Source organism: Rhamphochromis sp. 'chilingali', assembly GCF_963969265.1.
Source record: "Rhamphochromis sp. 'chilingali' genome assembly, chromosome: 5".
NCBI classification, from domain to species: Eukaryota; Metazoa; Chordata; class Actinopteri; order Cichliformes; family Cichlidae; genus Rhamphochromis; species Rhamphochromis sp. 'chilingali'.
Window position 1 is genome coordinate 21,814,364 of NC_137932.1, and position 20,317 is coordinate 21,834,680.

General features: G+C 39.4%; 1 protein-coding gene and 1 long non-coding RNA gene across 4 annotated transcripts; both read right to left on the reverse strand.

The window, feature by feature from the left end:
* Positions 1-3,530: 3,530 nt before the first annotated feature.
* LOC308397750 lies at positions 3,531-9,177 on the reverse strand. The gene is made up of 4 exons (XR_013971842.1): positions 8,488-9,177; positions 4,132-4,220; positions 3,908-3,997; positions 3,531-3,618 (listed from the first exon to the last, which is right to left on the reverse strand). It is a non-coding gene; the product is annotated as an uncharacterized lncRNA (long non-coding RNA).
* Positions 9,178-13,803: 4,626 nt separating this feature from the next.
* LOC308397745 (uncharacterized protein) lies at positions 13,804-18,018 on the reverse strand. 3 transcript variants are annotated; one of them, XM_080883835.1, is made up of 5 exons: positions 17,526-18,018; positions 16,828-16,910; positions 16,012-16,111; positions 14,873-14,917; positions 13,804-14,314 (listed from the first exon to the last, which is right to left on the reverse strand). In XM_080883835.1, the coding sequence occupies exons 1-5, from the start codon at positions 17,526-17,528 to the stop codon at positions 14,222-14,224; spliced, it is 324 nt and encodes a 107-aa protein (XP_080739961.1). In that variant the 5' UTR covers positions 17,529-18,018; the 3' UTR covers positions 13,804-14,221. The 3 variants fall into 3 exon arrangements, 2 of the variants coding, with proteins under 2 accessions (XP_080739961.1, XP_080739960.1); XR_013971841.1 differs by having other exon boundaries at positions 16,781-18,009; XM_080883834.1 differs by having other exon boundaries at positions 16,828-18,008.
* Between the last annotated feature and the right edge of the window lie 2,299 nt (positions 18,019-20,317).

The window sequence follows — 20,317 nt, forward strand, 5'->3', positions numbered from 1 at the left end:
AGCTCTAAGTCTAAGTTTCTAAGTCTCTAACAGGTGACTGTGCAAATACTGGAAAACTGAGGACCTCTGGCGGACAAAAGGAATAATACACAAAAAAGTGCTCAGACATAAACTGTGAGAGTTTAAAATTTGTTCTGCAAAAATAGAATTTCACCAAATTAATAGAAATGCATATTTTCCAGATTACATTATTATAAAAAAGAATATTCAAGATATTGATTCAGATTCTATTTAATCATCATGAAAGACATGTTATAAAACTCATACTGGACTTTTGACACTGCACATATTTCACTTACACAAACTATAAAGGCATTAAAGGCATTTAACAACAGTCATATTATAAGAGAGGATTAAGACTTGAATACACATCTTCTATCAGATTAAAATAACAACAGCGTGAAACACAAAAACTATTAACATTGCTTTAAAGTTCTCATCTAGTTTATATTTACCTATAAAACCAGATGAGATGACATTGATAATATAACAGCAGTTTTCTCTACTGAGTTGATGTTGCTGATCAGTGGCTGGACGACAAAAACAAAACATAATCAGAATCAGAAAAATGTATTAATCCCTAAAGAAATGATGTGGTTACACAATGATAATAACATCATAAATGTTGCTTTGGCTCATTGACCTCAGGTATTTGAATTTCTCCACCTATATTACCTCTACTCCCTGCAGCATCTCTGTTAAACCTGTCTCCCTCTCATTCACACAACTTCTCTCCAGAACACTCCTCCACCGCTACAGGCCGTCTTTCACCTGTTTCTTAATGTTGTCCACAAACATAATAGACCAGAGACTCCTGCCTGACCTCAACTGTCAACCTACCCATCATCATAAAAATGAGAACAAAATAAAGAGCATAGATTCCTTTCAATACTTTGGATTTCTTTTCTTTTGACAGAGGAAAAATTCAAAATAAGATGAACAGTAAAAACAGGTAATAAATAATAAAAATAGAAGCTAAGGAAGATCTTCAGAACACAAATTTGAAACTCAAATACAACTCAAAACTCTAGGACCATGGCACTGTGTGCTGTTCAATAGTCTAGCAATAGCAATAGTTTTAGTTGTATGTTTTCTATCCAGCCTTCTCTTAGAGCAACTGCTCATATCCATAGCAAAGAACTCCTGGTACCAATTATATTTTCATTTAAAAAAAGGAAAAATAAGTGTATTATAATGTAGCTGGGCACTGTCCCAAAAACTGGTGTTTCTTTAAATCTGTTGGACCCATAAACAATATTCAAGAATTGTCTTTCCATTAAATGCAAATTCTTTTTTTTTCAACAGCTTGAACTATGTTATTTTAAAATTGACAGTAGAGCAGAAGTCACTGCATCATTTCATCATCAACACGAACCTGAAAAAAGCTGTCTGATATATAGATAAAATAATAACAAACAAACAAACATATCACTAAACAAAACACCTTATCTTGGTTTTCTAGGTGTTGCTGATGGTGACATAGGAAACTTCAGGATCCACCTAAACAATGAAGAGAAAAACATGCTGACTCCTCAGTAATATCCATCCATCCACTTATCCTTTTTAGTGTCGCGGGGTTGCTGGAGCCTATCCCAGCTGTCATAAGGCGAGAGGTGGGGTTCACCCTGGACAGGTCGCCAGTCTGTCGCAGGGCCAACACACAGAGACAGACAACCATTCGCGCTCACATTCACTCCTGCATTCACACCTATGGGCAATTTAGATTTTTCAATTGACCTATACCTTTAGAAGTGCTTGTATGAATGGGTGAATGAGGCATGTTGTTTAAATGGCCTGCATTTGTATAGCGCTTTTCTAGTCCCTAAGGACCCCAAAGCGCTTCACACTACATTCAGTCATTCACCCATTCACACACACATTCACACACTGGCGATGGCAAGCTACATTGTAGCCACAGCTGCCCTGGGGCGCACTGACAGAGGCGAGGCTGCCGGACACTGGCGCCACCGGGCCCTCTGACCACCACCAGTAGGCAAACATGGGGTTAGTATCTTGCCCAAGGATATTTGGCATGCAGCCAGGAGGCAGCCTGGGATTGAACCACCGTCCTTCTGATTAGTGGCTGACCTGCTCTGCCACCTGAGCTACAGCCACCCCTACAGTGCCCCTACAGTAGTCAAAGCACTGGGAGAGTAGAAAATTGCTATATAAGAATCAGTCCATTTACCAATAAAAAAAAACACTGCAAAACACACAAAACAAAATAGAAATAAGAAAAATGGTAACAGACATAGGAAAAAAAACGTAAATAGGAAAAACGAAAACAGAAATAGGAAAAAACAGATTTCCAAAAGCAAAGGGAAGTGTTTCTGGGGAGACAATAACCCGACGGACCAGTTGCAGGGACGCAAAAAATGCTAGGTGTGTTTTTATCATGATTCATATAATACTGATGATGGATTTTTAGGCTAATAGTTAGGCTAACACATATACCACTCATCTTTTCTTTCCTCACAAAACCGATAAATCCTCCACTTCTTTTAAGTGTCTCCCAGCGCAATTCTTAGCATATTTTGGTTCCTGCAACTGGTCCGTCGGGTTATTGTCTCCCCAGAAACACGTTGTGCTTTTGGAAATCTGTTTTTTCCTATATCCGTTGTCGTTTTTCCTCTTTTCGTTGTGTTTTGTGTGCTTTTGCAGCATTTTTCTTATTGCTGGTGTTTTCTTAAGTTGCAGTGGCCTCTCAGGGCCACCGTACAACTGAGTTCCTAGTCTCCACTATGGCCCAATCTCCTCATGTGTATTTAAAGCCCCAGTTTGCTTCTGTTCTTTGTTATGTTCTATGTTCCTTAGAGGCTAGTTTGTGACTTCCAGATTTTTAGTGTTGCCTGAATTATTTTGTGTTTTGCATTTTGGCCTGCTAAGGTCAGCAATAAAGCTGCTTTTTGAGTTTAACATGGATTTGAGTTCTGCACTTGGATCCTACTTTGCCAACAGCTATCCTTGAAAATATGTCTCACTGTAATGCAACATAAACAACTCTTCATTCATCACTTTAATTTCTCAGAAATGGTGTCTCAAGATATTGCATTTGTGTTTTGACCTCTTACTTCAGGTTTTACGATTCATGGTGTGGTCTACTGATTTTATTTTTGGCCTAACTTTCTTATCTTTTGGATGCTTTTTCAGTTAGTGTCATGCATTTACAATTTTTTAGAGAATAAGAAGAAGTGTTTTTAACTCTAGGTGTAGTGGGTGATCTCACCGAGTTCTGATTGGTTTGAGTCTCTGCAGGGTTTGAACTCAGTCCCTGAAAAACAGACAATAGTGCGGTTACATCTGGTGGAAAAGCATTTCTATGAAGGCAGTTTAGTTCTTGTTAACACTCCCTCAAAGATGAGCGGTTTATTTAATTGTCTTTTTAGTGGCAGATATAGGAATATTTAATTATATGTTTCAAAACTCACAGGATTTTCATTCTTCTGCATTTTGTTTCCTGGAAAGACAAAAACAGTCAACTCTAACATTCATAGAACAACTTACAAATGTTGTATCTGTAAATGTTCTCACCTTTCATTCTTTTCCTTATGATGAGACACACAGCTGTTATCAGCAGTGCGACCAAACCAATAGCTCCATTGATGTACCACGAAATAGCTGCGATAAAGCAGACAAAACAAATTTGAAACATTTTTGCATGTTAATGTTTGAAAAACGTTTCACACCATTTAACAGCCATGATACTCAAGTGAACAATGTTTCCTGCCAAAACCACACCATCATATCAAATGTTACATCTTATGTTTCCTATAGGATAGGTAAGTGATTTTCTGTCATCAAAATGTAAATAATATTCATTAGGAAAAAAGATGTAAACTAAAGTATGAACTCTCCTTAAAACTCTAAAAGAAAACGTGTTTTTCCTGCTTAATCATCATAATCTTACGTGATTTTGAAGGATTGCTGATTGTGTTTGGTTCTGATTTTGTGCTGCTTTCAGTTTTTCTCGCTGGTTCCTTTGTTGTGTTTGCTTCAGCTGAATAAATGACAAAAGCAAACCAAAAAGTGTGTCATTATTTCACAAGTTGTTAATGAAAAAAAGATCTTAAAAATGTAAAATCTATCAAACTAATATTTGAGGTCATCTTAAACAGTTGATCGTGAGCTCACCTGTTTCCTCACCTGAGGGCTGAAGGTAAATGGCTGCACTCTTCCTGTGTCTGTATCAGTCACCTCACACTTCACTGTGTTGTATCCTGCTCAGTAAATAGGGTAATACTTTATAACAGAGAGAGAACATTTCACCTCAATAATCAATCTGTCTGGTTTAGTTGTGGCCTTTTCACCGATCTGTCGAAGGTTGATCAGCTGTGCTGTTAGTTTCTTGAAATAAAAAAACATTTAGTACCATCACAGTTATTCTGGTCATCACATTTAGACGAGGCTGAATGACGTCATCAACAATCTTCATTGAAGAAAACCAATAAAAAAACATTAGAATACAGCACTTTTTACAATAAGAGTGAAAATCAATTTAGAAACAACTTTATAAACATGCTTCCCTGAAACAGCAGATCATGCTCAGCTGTCTTATTCATGTTATTGGTAAGTGATTGTAATAATATTGATACGATTATTATTTCACTGCTATAAAAATGTTTCCTCTATCCTTACCTACAATCTGAATCATCAGCATCAGACATAAAAACATTTGAATCCATCTGAATTCATCCATTCTGCTTCTCTGTCTCACTTCGTTCTTGTTCTCAGTCTCAACTGTCACAGTCTCTGAACTGATGACCCTTCAGGACGGTTTGTACTTCCTGTCATTTGTCATGTTTCACCACAAATTTAGCAATTTTTAGTCGTCTCTCATTTATGTTGATGATAATGTTACACAGCTGGAGTAAATCAGCTTTTCTGAAACATTTTTTCTAAAGGAAATTTATATGAAGACTTGGCAGGTTCATATTTTTGTCATTCTCACAGTTGATTTGTGACATTGATGTGTTTGACATTGAAAAGAAAATAATGAATAAAGAAGTCGAATGTGAGATATTTTTTGGAATAATGCAGCTCCCCTTTTTTAAATATTTTAAATCAGAAGGTGCATGACAGTTAATGTGTCAGACTCAACTCCTTAACCAACATAAGTGAGATGAATTGATTTTACAACTGCAGGTACAGGAAATATAGCAGATAATGCTATTGGAGTGAAACCCAACAGTTCCTCACCGTTAATCTTAAGTAATTTCCCCCTGATGAGGTGGAGAGGAAGTGTGTTCGTTACAATGTGGTGTGCTCATTTTACTGTTTTTTTAAGAATCTGCTGTTACAAGTGAAAATCTAAAAAAATTAAGGGAAGGTAAGGCCCCCAAATGTTTTGGGTTCGTAGCAACACTCTTGGTTTCTGACAGAAAACGGTAAGTGGTGAGAATAGAGGCTGTGGTTCAGGGGTTATCAGCAGTAGCATTTAACAATAATCTGTGAAATTGGTAAATAAGTATGCTCATTAATATGTTATATATAATATATTAATATGCTCATCAATATGCTCTAGTGTTTAAAACCCTAGAGTTCAGCAAATTAAATTCAACAAATATATCACGAACACCTTATTTGTGATAACCAGTGTTTCAGTCACAGGCCTGTCGGTATTATTCAAGTTACACAGTGGATTTTTTTCTTTTGGCTAAATACAAAATAAGAACAGTAAAAACAGGACACCCAAAATCAAAATCCAGCTTGACGCAAGGAAGATAAGATTAGTTAGGGAAACTATCACAGCAAAGGCAGTAAACTAAAAAGGGCAAAGGGAAGACAAGACACAAATTGGGAGGCAGAAACCGGTGAAGGTAAATACACCCAGCTCAAGGCAATCACGGCAGAGTTGGCAAAGGTGTTAGTAAAGCTACCAAGAAATGAAAGAAAACTAACCAAAATAAAATAGGAAATGAAAAAAGACAAATAAATCTAGAGACCAGACAAACACCTAATGAGCCAGGCATTCATTTAGAGCAAAACTAGTTGTGGGCAGATAACAAATGAATAGAAAAACATTTTATCTCCAGATGACATTATTGTAAGCAATAAGAAGGAAGAAACTGATACAGATTTAATGGTATTTAACGGTCAATAAACTCATGCTACAAAACCCATAACGGTCATTTAGAAATCTAAAACAAACAAAAGCCGAGCGCTACCCCCAACTCGCTAATTGAATAAACAAGAAAAAAAATGATAGAAAATAATAAGGCAGTTCTCTCTTTCTGCTTCAGTGCTTAGTTAAAAGTCAAAGTATCAACACACTAAATACAAAACTTGGCAGTTCTCTGAAATCACACACCCAGATCTGTCATAGATGGTTTGGAGGCCAAGGACGGGCCTGCTGCTGCTGTCAGCTACTGCCGGGGAGACTGCTGGAGAGGATTTTTAAAACAGCCACTTGATGATGGAACCAATCAGCAGCTGCCAGCAAAATCCAGCCACTGTGATTCAAAAGATGGCCAGAGCCGTAACAATAGGATTAAATCTATTAAACTAGATAAGATTATACTGATAATACAACAGCAGTTTTTTTCTGCTGAGCTGATGTTGTGGATCAGTGGTATCTGACAGAAACACCAGAGCCTCCAGTGCTTTCATACTTTATTGAAACATCATCTTTATCATAATGTACCTGTGAAAAACAAGCAAAAAACCCAAAACCAAATGTATCAGATTGTGAGACAAATAAATTGGCATTGTGTTTATTATTACCTGTGGTTTCAGTTATATTCTTTCCATTAGTTCTTAGTTTTCTTTTCTTTTGTGTTTTTGAGTGTTAGGTTGAAATTGTTAAATGTTACCATTATTGTACTGCCAAGGTCTCCCCTTCCATCCATCCATCCATCCGTTCGCTTCCACTTATCCTTCTTAGGGTCGCGGGGGGTGCTGGAGCCTCTCCCAGCTGTCATAGGGCGAGAGGCGGGGTACACCCTGGACAGGTCGCCAGTCTGTCGCAGGGCCAACACACAAAGACATCATTCGCGCTCACATTCACTCCCGCATTCACACCTATGGGCACTTTGGATTAATCAATTAACCTATCCCCACAAGCTGACAGAGGCGAGGCTGCCGGACACTGGCGCCACCGGGCCCTCTGACCACCACCAGTAGGCAACAGGTGAAGTGTCTTGCCCAAGGACACAACGACCGAGACTGTCGGAGCCGGGGCTCAAACCGGCAACCTTCCGATTACAAGACAAACTGCCAACTCTTGAGCCACGATCGCCCCAAAATTATAAACACAACAAAAGCTATTTTGCCCAAACACCTGAAATACATCTAATTAATATTTTAGCTATTTTTAGTTGTTTTAAACAGCTGATCGTGAGCTCACCTGTTTCCTCATCTGAGGTCTGACAGCTAAAGGTAAACAGCTGCACACTTCCTGTGTTAGCATCAGTCACGTCACACTTCATTTTCTCATATCTTGATGGATAGATATAGCGAGACTTCCAACGGGTCACAGTAGTGGAGCAGTCAGTCTGTGAGGTCAGTATTTCTTTGTCATCTTTGTTCATATCTTGACGTTTAATCAGCCAATTCACGGTGTGATGACACTGTCCATATGTCACCACAGAGCAGTTTACAGTTTTTCTCAGTTGCTTTGGTGCATTTCTCACAACAAAATTGATCTCTGCACCACTACTAAGGCTCTTCTCAAAACAATTGGTGCAAACTGCAAAACATGGTGGATAACTCGCAAAAGTGAGTCACCTCATCAAAAAGAAAAGTCAGTTGCTCAAAATAAGTAGTCAATGCTTCAAAAGCAAGTCCCTTAATCAAAACAGATAATATATTCATCAAAAGCAAGTACTTATATCAAAGTGTCAGGGCTGTCACAATTACAAGTCATTACACCAGCACCTTTGGTCACAAAATCAAATGGTTTGAACAGGTTCTCATTGTGACGGATTTCTTTGTAGGTGCTTCCCAATGACTAATAATAAAAAGATTAACCTGAGACAGATGAACCAGAGCGTTTAGAGTTTGTATTTCTCCTAATTTGTACTGTAGGCATGAATAAAGACCAACTTCCTCAAATGTGAGCTTCTTAATAACCAGAGAACAGTTCGCTGTAACACTCAGTCTGTCTGATTTGACTTTGTCTGTCCAAGTGTGATCAGCTCTACTGTTGTTTTGTGTCTTGAAACAAATGTCCACTCAGTACTGTCACAGTTATTCTGCTCATCTATCACATTTAGACAAGGCAGAGTGACGTCATCTCCAACTTTCATAAAAATGGATATTTCTGTTTCAGATACTGTTGAGAAGATTGATGAGAAATATGAAAGATAAATTAGAATGCAGCAGTTTTACAATCAGAGCGAAGATTTTAGACTCGGGTCTGTAAACATGTCCCATATTTCCCTAAAACAACAGTACATGCTCAGCTTTCTTATTTACTGTAAAGTTTATTGACCATAGTAATACTGATAATATTTAGTTTTGTTGCTAATAAAATGTTTCCTGTATCCTTACCTGGAATCAGAATCATCAGCATCAGAGATAAAAACATTTGAATCCATCTGAATTCATCCATCGTGCTTCTCTGCCTCACGTCTTTCTTGTTGTCGATCTCAACCGTCACAGTCTCTGAACTGATGACTCTTTTTACTTCCTGTCATTAGTCAGATCTCACTTCCTCACTGCAACTTTAGTCATTTGTAGTTCTTTCTTCTTGTTGGTATTGAGTATGTGAGCTTTCTCTGAAATTGATGAATACATTTAAATATTAAACAAAGATGACACAAATAAACACAAAATGCAATTCCTAAATGAAGTTGTTTATTATTAAGAGGGGAAAAACCTATATGGCCCTGTGTTAGACCAAGTTAAATGTGCGACAGTGTCAAAGTGCTATAGACAAGGGTGCAGGGATCAGGTCTCCAGGGAATCTGCAGGGAAAAGCAGGGGGAACACACTCACTCTCCTTCTGTCTCTCTTGGCGTCTCACCAGTCTCTCACTCCTCTCTCGTACCAGAATTTCTGTAAGGAACAAGGGCAGGTCCAGGGTGTCTGTACACAGGGAAACGACGTGTTAGCACAAGATTCAAAATCCAAGAGAACTAGATTACTAGTGTCCTAGCCAGGACTTCACTAACATGAGTCAAGCAACAATCCAGCAAAGAGCAGTCTAACTTCTTCCCGTAAGTAGAGGCCGGTTAATGAGACGCAGGTGTTCACCATCTCCCAGGTATGTAGGCCAAAGGCGGGAGCCCACAATGGCCTCCGCCCAGGCAATAGAGGGAGAGAAAAGGAGAGAAAAACAATACCAAAGCCCACTTGTAGCAGAATATTTCTCAGGCAGACGGTGACACTATAGTTTTTAAACATAACAAAAATCAGACGACGACTGGTTTGATTTAACTGTGGTGATGTTTAGATTGCTCGAGTTGAAAAACGTGTTGCCGTCCAGTTTGTGTGAAGTCAGCATTACAAAGCAAATGCAACAACCTATTAACAAAAAGTCCTTATATTTACTGTGATAGTTGACCTGCTGCACTCTTGGTCTTAAAGCAAATTAGTGTTGTTTTAAGCTTTAGAAAATGAGAAACAGTAATGTTAAATATATGTGTATCACAATGGAGTGGACTTTGAGAGATAGTTTTATCTACTCTGCAGCATAAGCTGAAAAACCAAGGCAGGATCCATGAAGCTGAAACACGTCAGCAGAAGGAGGAAAAGGTGGTGAGGCAGGAAAAAGAGACTAAGAAGGTACCTCAGGCCACCAGGGTGGAGAGAGACTCACGGTCGAATTATGAGGTACAGTAAGCCTGAAAAGACAGGAGCGCTTCAGCTCGCTGTGTCGTTGTCAAAGAATGACAAAGAAAGAATCTAGTTGTCGTCCTGCAGAGGCAGCCCTCTCCGCCCATCCCAACCTTGCAGAAAAAGCTGGCAAATCTTGCGCCATCTAGGCCCTCCTCTGTTTTTAGCCAGCGCTCGTCTAGAACTCTGAGTAACTCATTGCAAAGACTGCAAATTTTTTCACATTTTGCCCTGTATGACAACTCTATAAATAAATAAAAATGCATTCACAGAATTGCTCAGTGTCAGCACCAAACCACCCACCACCCAATGAAATTCCCAGCCAGCAAGGTAAGATTTGTGCAAATTATAAACCTTTATTTTCCTGATCCCTGCCCTGCCTTCAGTCCCCTGTCGTGCTTCAGATGATCAACAGGAAGTGTTCAGTTTGCTGTCAGCCTTATGTTGGTGTCTGAGGAAAGAGCGGTGACAACTGGAGGTTCAGATGGGTTGCACAGATTCACACGAGACCCACTACAATCTGGTAAACAGGTATTGCAGTCAGGCACCACTGAACAGCAGGGTAATGTGTGCAGGCATAAGATGCCAGAACAACAGGGATTTCTATCTTTTGTGCCAGGCTTAGAATCAGTCATTTAGAGACGCTGCTATGTTGAATTTAACCCAGTTAACCCCCAGATGTGGTGAGGCAAAGACACGATACTAACTCTGGGCTGTTAACGTGTGATCTTAATTTGATATTCGTAGTGAAGAATGTATTCAGTACAATGTTTTACAAGACATTTATTCATCTGTGCTTGTATTCAAGTTTACAGCAAATCATCTGAGAAATGCCTTTGAACTGGTGCCTGTTTCTGGGCTTTTCTTTTGTCACAAACTGCTCACAAAGAAAGACGAATGCTTTAGGAAACAAAAGCTTTGGAATGTATTCTGCAAGTACAGGTCAAACGTAATAGTCTCATTGTTTTATAGCAATGCTGAATTAACTTATGTCACTGCAGGACAGTGCAGCCAGTGGGGCTGATTGTTATAGTCACTGTGCACGACAAGAAAGCATTTGACATGGTGAACTGCTGCCACGGTTTTAGAGAGACGTCTGTTTGTTATTAGAAGTAGTTGTTCTGTTTAATTTGGGGTTTTTCTCCTTTGCTTCTTCGTAGAAGACGACCAATCTGCACATCGAGAAGCTGTCCTGTCTTCAGCTAGGAGTCCTTCTCCAGCTGCTGCACATGCTAACAGGCAAAACATCAGGGAGTAATACAAGCTTTTAATGCTTATGTGAACCACAGGCGTGCTTATAATGTATCAACCTGCAGTGAGACTGTAAAAGCAAAATCTTTCTTGATTTAATTTTCATTGCACAAATAATAACAGATTCAGGAATGTATTCAAGGAAGAGACTGGCAAAGAAAGAGTGGGATAGTCAGGGAGCTGAAGGAAGGAGTACTAAAAGGCTAGGTGCACAGCAAAGAGAGAGGTGTCACTGGCACAGGAAAAGGCTTGTAGTGAGTTGTATGTGAGGCTGGACACTAAGGAGAAAATGATTTTTAATGAATGGCAAGGCACATAAATTGTGCTGGAAGAGAGTAACCAAGTATAGAGATGGAAATGTGCTAATGTGAAGAAAGTGTGTTGAGAAGGGAGAAGGAGTACTTTGGACGAAAATTGAATTAGAGAAGGAAGTGAGGCAACTCTGAAGAGGATGGAGACGGGAGGCATAGAGAGGGTAGGAGTGAAGGCTATGATAAGGTGCGAAGAGAGTAACTGTGGTGCTGCATAAGAAAGTCCTGAGGGGCAGAGAAGTATGTGATGGGTTGAGATTACATCAGAGAGAGGCTCTGAGCCCCTTCTTGTTTGCACTGGTGATGGAGAGGCTGACAGATGAGATCAGGCAAGAGTCTCTGTGGATGATGTTTTCAGACAACCACAGAAAGGATTTGTGGATGTAGTGAAGGTGGACATGCAGGGGGTTGGTGTGACTGAGGAGGATGCTAGAAATAGAGAGATGGAGGCGGATGATCCACTGTAGCGACCTCTAAAGGGAGCAGCCGAAAGAAGAAGAAGCACAAATAATTCTAATCATGCTTTTGTTTTATTCTCAGTACTAAGCTATGTAAAGGAAGTCAAGGTTGTTTCCTCCTACAATCACTTTGGTCATGCTGTTCTTACAAGTGTGGAGGTGCCAGATGGTTTAGACTTGTTTAGATTGGTGCTCTGTCTCCCTTTATCCAAACTAAAACTTTGATGGGGTTTTTTATCTTCACTAAACACTTTTTTGCTTTGTGTTTATTATTGTGCTACTGCAAGTATTTCATATATTAGTCAGTTGATTGTTACTGTAGGGCAGCTCTAGGACAATCCTTGATGTGATGTAGCTTGCTTTTATCCAGCAGATACGACATCTCATGAGGAGGTTCGAACCCTGTACCCTGACCCTCCTGCTGACGCACAAAGTCTGGACATCCAGCAGCAGGCCCTTCTACGTGAACAACAGCACAACAGTTTCTATTTCTTTTAATATTAGAAGTCAGTTATTCATTAATGAATACAAATGGTGACTGAAGTTATTTAGACAGGACATTAAACAATAAACTTCCAATAAATGATGAACAATGTGTGACTGAATGTGTTCAGTGAAAGACTTTGAAAATATCGCAGCATAAAACCAGTGTAAAAGTACTCAGACTACTTTTGGGGGTATTTATTTGATGATGCAACCAGAAAATGTGCAGGTTGTGAGTTTAACATTTTCAACACTGGAGAAGAAGTACATGTACACAGACTAGCTAATGACAAACATTTTTTTTAAATTAACCTTTATTTAAACAGGTTGTTCATTTTTCTGAGCTTATCTGGTGTCCAGTTTCGGTGGCAGTAGCATAAGCAGAGAAGACCCAGACCTTACTCTCCCGAGCCAGCTCCTCCATTATTTGGGGGACACTGAGGCATTCTCTGCTGAGTGCTGTGATCTCCCCAACATGTCCTGGGTGTGTCCTGTCTGTCCTGGTGGGACATGCCTGGAACATCTCACCCAGGAGGCGTTCAAGAGGCACCCTTGTCAGATGCCTGAACCTCCTCAACTGGCTCGTTTAGATGTAGAGGAGTAGCAGTTAACTCGGAATGAGACAGACAGCACCTACTGCTGGGGTGGGCCTACAGGAGGGAGAGCTCATGTCGTCTCTTCAGGACACATCACTGGACCCCAAGAAGCTCTCCCCGGAGCTCCCTTTGGCTGCTGGGGTCGGCATACGTTCAACTTTAAAATCACTCTTGGGCTAGCTTTGTGTTAGCATCCTTTGTGTACTGATGCTTGCAAGAAGCTAAAGTTGCTTTGGCAGAATTTTCTTTCTCATATATGCACACATAAGGAGAGAGATGTTTTATAAGCTTTAGTCATCACCGTGCACTTTTCCTGATTCACACAAAATACAGCAATCTGGCACCTTCCCACAGAGTCTTGCACGAGTATTAAACATGTTCATTTGTGCTTTGGACTGTCACCAGATTTCTTCTAGAAGTTTCTTGCCAGTCAGCAACTATCTTGGCAACACCACTTGAGTTTGTGTGTTGCATGCTAACATCCTTATCATATGTGTAATAATAATACTAAAGCTTCATCTTATGCACACACAAAAAACAAATATGGCTCCTTCGTGCAGGGTTTTCTGGTATGTTCATTTATGCTTCCCAATTAAAAAAAAAAAAAAGAAAAAAAAAAGAAGAAAAAGCAAAGTTCTTGCTTCTCAGCCACTGCGGCCACATCCTCACCGTTTTTTAGGCAGTTATATAAACATACTGTGAGTGAGTCATAAGCTTAAATACAATAGTTGAAGGAACAAAAACGTAATGTTTAAAAATACCAGTCAAATCTGATTAAAGTAAATAAATAATAAGTATACAATGTAGTTTTAAGACTTCTCAATGTTTCGTAACATTAATGTTCTATGAACTCGTGAGTCCAGAAATCTGAATGTCATGAAAAGTATTTATTATTCGTGTATTATTATTTTACAATACAAGGTTGTTTTTTCCTGATACTTCATGCAAACCACATTTCTCCAGGCCTGTCCTAATCAGCTTACTCAGTATCACTAGATCCAATGCTGCTCCTCCAGCAGAGCACACAAAAGTAGGAGAGACCAGAGATGCCATGGCTTAGTTAGGAGACTGTTTGCTTCAAGGCCACTAGAGGGTGCTGCCATAAAACTACAATAAATGAATTGACCTTTTGACCTGCTCACACTCTTTTATGCAAAACCCTGCTGATGACACACACACACACACACACACACACACAAAGAGATTCTAGGTCTGACCAACCGTGGGCAAAAAGATGACAGTCAATAAAATTCTAAAATTTTATTTATAAACACAATGAATAGTAGTTAAAAGTCCAGTGTCCCATTTAGGTACAAAGTAAAAACACACAGTCCAAGGCCAGAGCCAGCTATGCCACAAAGCCAGTTGCACTCCACACGTTGTTCACTTCAACAGGGGTAGCAATTGTCCTCTGAGACCCACCACCCTGTAAGTAGAAAGCCTGCACAGAGCGACAAAATAAGACAATTCACTATATAATTCACAGCCCATCCATCCCAAACATATCAGATCATTAGAGGTTTTGTCACATTACATACCTGCACTGAGAGACAAAATAACACAGCAGTGTTTGTAATGTGGGCTATAAGTAGACTAGCATATCAGTGCAATCAATTACACCTGCCTCCAATTAGTCCAGCCCTTTTACAGTCATTGACTGGGTGAGAAAACACGAGCAAATCAACCCAAGAGACAAGCAGGAAGACTCTCTGAAGGCTCCTGTGGCTGCACAGGCAGTCTTACAATTACGAGGTTGGAGAGTTGTTGTTTCAAAATGTTCACACTGATTTCACATGCTCATTAACTCACAACCAGCTGACCATATATATTTCTGCTGCTGAGCTGCTTTTTGATGGAGATTTTCTGAATTTATTTTGCTACCATAAGAGCAGACTCCATGCTGAAAGCATGTGCACTGTCACTTGCAATGAGTGGCACTAATGACGCTAAATTTAATTACAGGTCATGGACAGCCTTCATAAATGCTCATATTACTCACCCACACTGAATTCCAGCACAGGTTCATCTGGGTCCTGACTATTTCCTGCAAAGTAACACAAACGTCATCAGAACATTAAGTCAGAGAAACAACATTTGGAGCTTTTGTACATGATAAATTATACTGCAGTAGTAAAACAAAGTCAAGCAGCAGTACATTTATTAAAATCACCTTCAGCTGTAATATTTAAACTGATTTAGTGTCAATTTAGATTATGTTGAGATTAAAATGAAACTAGTACCCTTGTAATGTCTTTTTAAATTAGAGGTAAATATTTGTATATTTTTTACATAATATAATTATATTTACTGGATTTTCTCTCTATTGTAGTTTAGTATTATAGTTATTACTTGTTTTTTATTGACTTGTCTTGTTTTTACAATGATTTGCTCTGAATGCAGCCTTTAAAGAAAAGACTATCTGTTCAGTAACTATCCATCAGACTGGGTCCATGTTACCAGCCAAATGGGTAATAATTAAAGTAAGTTTTGAATTACGTATATTTGGGTGTTTAGGTGACACTTTTGCAAAAAAATATATATAATTAGGTTTAAAAGAACTAAACATGTATGTATTTAAAAACAATAAGTGTGTTAGAATTACTACAGCAACAGCTTGTAGCTCACTGTACTATTTTTGAGCACAACTTTGGTGCTTTTGCCTCATTTTTAAATCAGTGATCCCAGTAGCACAGTCTAAGCAGAGACCTCAGTGCTTGGCAAACAATCAATAGAATCAATTTAATTATTAAAAAGAAACAAAATAAATGCCAACCATATAAAAAAAAACATAAACTTAAGGAAAAAACTAAACTTGATTTTGTGTCTTTAGGCTATTGTTAACAGCAAGCATGAGGTTAGTGCATATGTATTATTATTGGAAAGATTACTGCAAAGAAAAAAAGGTTGAACCAGGAGGGGGCGATATTGCTCTTCTTACCATGAGTTACATGCAGGCTATTACTTACCATGTCACTCACATTTATTTCACAAAACAGCTGAACCCACTTAATTCGATTTAATTGTATTTATGCAGAGCTGAATCACAACAACAGTCTCCTCGAGGTGGTATAGATTGTAAGGTAGAAAGTCTACAATTAAAAAGAAAAAACCTCAATACAGTGGGAAGGAACAACTCACTTTTAACAGGAAGCACCCTCTGGCAGAACCACGGTCAGGGAGGGGCGGCCCGCTGCGACCCTTTGGGGATGAGGAGACGAAAAAGGGGACAAAAGACACACTGTGGACGAGAGCCAGAGATGAACAAGAACTAATTATTGAATGCAGAGAGGTGTATAAACACATGGTGGGAATCCCCCAGCAGGGTAGTCCCAGGGTAACTAAGGGAGGATTCATGGTCACCTGATTCAGCCCTAGCTATATGCGTTGGCAAAAAGGTAACTTTGAAACTTAATCTTAAAAGTAGAGATAGTGTCCGTCTCCTGCATTCAAACTGGGAGCTGGTTCCACAGAAGGATGATCCCCTTCTACTTCTAAATATCCTAAAAACCACAAGGAAGCCCACAGTCTGAGAGCAAACTATCAAACTACGAGGTCTTTAAAATAAGATGATTATTCAAGACCTCATGTGTGATGGGAAGGATTCTAAATTTGATGCTGGACCCACAAATCATAAAGAGAAACACTAACTCACACACACCAGAAAGTGCCAAGAATTATAATTATATGTAATTTAGTTTTGCGTTCCTTTATAATGCTTTCAACTATACAAATAAGACACTTCATGGGGGCGCCTGAGCCTTGTAGACACAACAAATACTGAACAAACCTCATGCGCCCTGTTGTTGACAAAACGATAAAAATGAATGTGTACTTCTGTCTTATTTAGGTCATTTTTGTAGACAGACTACTGTAATTTCTCAATAAAATGTCGCTTATTATCGCTCACTCTCAAGAACAAAAACGTGAGTGAAGGAAACTGTTTCCAGGGCCTACTCCGTGGATCGGCTTCCTCCGAGGCGTGGACGTCTATCAGCAGAGAATGTACCTTCACCTATCAGCAGAGAATGTCCCTTAGTCTGTAACACAGTCAAATATATTCTCAAGTAATATTCAAGCATGCCATTCAGCGTGTTAGTACGAGCAGCTCGGGAGCAGCTTGGGAGAACAAGAAAACAGAGACTGCTTTAGATTGTCTTCCCAAAGTGACTCAACTTTATTCACAAGTACAACAGTTTATATAGAGGGTAAAATTCATGAGACAGCAGATTATCAGTTTAAACCAGTACAGACCAAGATAAGGCAGCGTCTTCCTGCCCTTGGGTGAAGAAGCATCCTTTGTGTAGTGTATCAGTTCAGCTACAATTGTGATTATCTCAGCGACATATTTTCAAGGCACAAAACGAAGAGTTCTTTCATTAGTGAAATCTGAAACAAACCATTTGGCCTTCAACAGGCGTCTAAAAGATTAAGAAACTAATGTAGCTGAGGGAGTGATCTCTGTGGTATTTCAACCTTGTACCAACCTGTGATTCTCACACATCAATTCTTGGGTCAAAGAGAAAAATAACTAAAACAAAGGGGCCTTATTGAATGACAGAGTTTTCCTGCATAATGTCACTATAAAACAATATCCAGTAAATGCTCCCATGGTACTAAAATACCTAACAGTGAGTAATTTCCCAGTAGCTCACCATATTTGGGATCTTCTAACATCCACACTTCATGTTTAAACGGTGGTGCGGAGGCGGTGTACCGTCGCAGGCCGGATGTAGCATTCAGCGCGGTGTGCCTTTTTTTCAGTTGCTAAGCAACAGATTTGTCCCGCCCCTTTCGTTATGACGGGGCGGGCCAGTCCTTTGACTGGTGACGTTTCTTTGTAACGTCACCTGACGTTACAAAGAAACGTCAGGTGACGTTACAAAGAAACCTTAAACCGACCTTATATATAGACCTGGCTGTTCAGTTGAAACGCATTCACACAGCGGGACAGCAGCGCTTTAAACGTTCAAACACGGAGTTTAACACAAAACAACATTTTAGACATAAAAAACAAAAAAGTGAAATGGCAAGCTCGAACTGTAACACAATGACAAATGATGAAACAGTTCAGACCAATGGGGATAATTCTACAGTATATGCTTTGGTATCCCTCTTGGATAACTTGGTCAGTAGTTTTTCGAACAAGCAGTTGGAAGCGCTTACCTCAGGCTATCCGGATTGCGTCACCGCTAAGCGGCTTGTAGGTTTTGTAGAGGACGTAATGGACCTGTGTGAACAGTCACTAGCAGTATCACCGCTGAGGTCTTCCCAGAACTCCCCTGTACATGAAAACTGTTCTGTCCACACCACTACTGGCAAAACGGTTTTGTCACGTGTGAAATTTTTGGACGATTCTGCTGAGCAGGAGTTTGATACAGCACAGAATATAGATGCTAACAGCCAAGAAACAGCTAACACAGAAGAAAGCTGTCAAAATGCTGACCAACACAGTGCTGCAAAAGCAGAAAACAATCCAATTCCAGATCCCCAGCAGCAGAAATCCTGTGTTGAACATGAAGCCAGCATCCCACCGTTAACAAACGTAAGTCAAACGGAGTCATATAAAAAGATACAGCATCACAGATCTTCTGTAGACTGTGAGCCACCTGAAAAAACCTTAGACTTTGAAAGATGGTTAGAGACATTAATTCAGGCTGTGCTTTCAAAGCTTGGTAAACTTTTAAAGTGCCCTCATTCTCACCAAAAACGTTTGTTGGATCTACTCTTGGACAAATTCAAGGGGATGGATTTGCATTTAGACCGAAAAGTGCAGAATTATTTTGACTGCATTGCTAATGCGATTTTCACTGATATTTGTGACAAATTACATAAATTGTCACTAATATCATTGGAAATGGGGAGGAGTGGGGAGGAGGATTCAATGAATTTAATGGAACAACCAATATTTAATATCATAACTACTTCAGTATTCCAAGAACACCTGTTGGAAGTAACAGTTACTGATAGACTGGAATCATATGAAAAGAAAGAAAGATGCAGACTTTCAGTGGAAATCTTTGTGGAAGGACTGATTTCCCAGGTTTCAAAAAAATCAGGCACAGTCTTCAGCATTGAAAGTGCTGAAGCTATCTCCAACCGGCTTACCATGAAAATCTGGACTGAAATCAGGGCCGGATACGACAAAATCCCACCAGAGAAGTTCAAGAAACTCAGCGAGAGGGTTTTCAAATCCCTCTGTAAAAGATGGAAGCATGCAGCGGTTATGGTGACAATCTTGCAATTAAACTTCCAAGATCTTGATGAAGATATTGTTAAAACTTTCAAAAGAAAGATATTCCCAGAACCAAGTTGCATATCTAAGTGCTTCTCATCGGTGCGTGCATTTTTTGGGAGGTGTAAGGGAAGAAACAAAGTTTCCACTTTATAGTGACATCGTGATATCAACAGCAAAATATTTTCTAAAACTCACTGGACACTTTAAATGAGCTAGTTTTACATTTAGATCAGATCAAGTCATTTTTGAAATCCCCAGGAATGGTCGCGGCAGATGGCCACCCCGCCCTGAGCCTGGTTCTGTCGAAGGTTTCTTCCTCTTAAAAGGGAGTTTTTCCTTCCCACTGTCGCCTCGTGCTTGCTCAGAGGGGTTTGTTCTTTTGGGGTTTTCTTTTTAATACTGTAAGTTGTTACCTTACAGTGTGAAGCACCTTGAAAACACCATTGTTTCCTTTGGTGCTATACAGATTGAAGTGACTTGCACTGATAACATAACTATGCTGGAACTTTAATTTAACATCAATAAAATTATAAAAATATTACATCTTGATTTCTGCTTGTTTTCATTGTCTGTGACTTAATGAATACAAATGTGTAATTTAACAGATTCTTTCTTTATGTTAGTCTGACCGGTGATTCCACGTTGGCCTTAGGTGTTGGCGCGGATACGCTGCAGCCCCTGAGCCATTAATGGCCCAGCACACTACAGTAAAAACAAAACAACAGCCATCTGTCCAACTAGGAAAGGAAAATAATAAACTGCCTCCTTGGAGGCAACCTGACTCAAAACAGTTGCAGTCCAACTCAGACCGACTGCAATCACTCTCAGGCAGATTGATGAAGATCTGCAAATAACTGTTGTCTAATTTATAAACGCAGACAGATTGCCAACACGTCTGTTCACAATAGAGGACTGTACTTACATGGTTGCAAACTGGTTATCTTGCTTATATGAAAACATTACTTTGGAGCAATGAAACTCAAACACATTCATTTTTAAAATGCCTCAAAATGAAATTTTGAAATATTTGGCTTTATGCTTTGAAAGTGCCGTTGTGAGTGGGAGTGTGAAATCCTTACTTGATGTGTTCCCTTTGCCTTTACTGTTTTCAGTTTTATCAGTTTTCAGTTTTATTTGTCATATGCAAGTTAGCACAGGGTCAACATTGCAATGAAATGTGTTTGACGAGCAGCAGTCACTCAGCAGCAT

What these genes read in the sequence shown, in the direction of transcription:
- LOC308397745 (XM_080883834.1), bottom strand. Translation starts at nt 16,952, where the DNA reads ATGCTTGAATATTACTTGAGAATATATTTGACTGTGTTACAGACTAAG. An exon ending in GGAGGAAGCCGATCCACGGA is followed by an intron (nt 16,112 to 16,827) that starts GTAGGCCCTGGA and finishes TCTCGTCCACAG; the next exon opens with TGTGTCTTTTGTCCCCTTTT. An exon ending in GAGGGTGCTTCCTGTTAAAA is followed by an intron (nt 14,918 to 16,011) that starts GTGAGTTGTTCC and finishes GTTACTTTGCAG; the next exon opens with GAAATAGTCAGGACCCAGAT.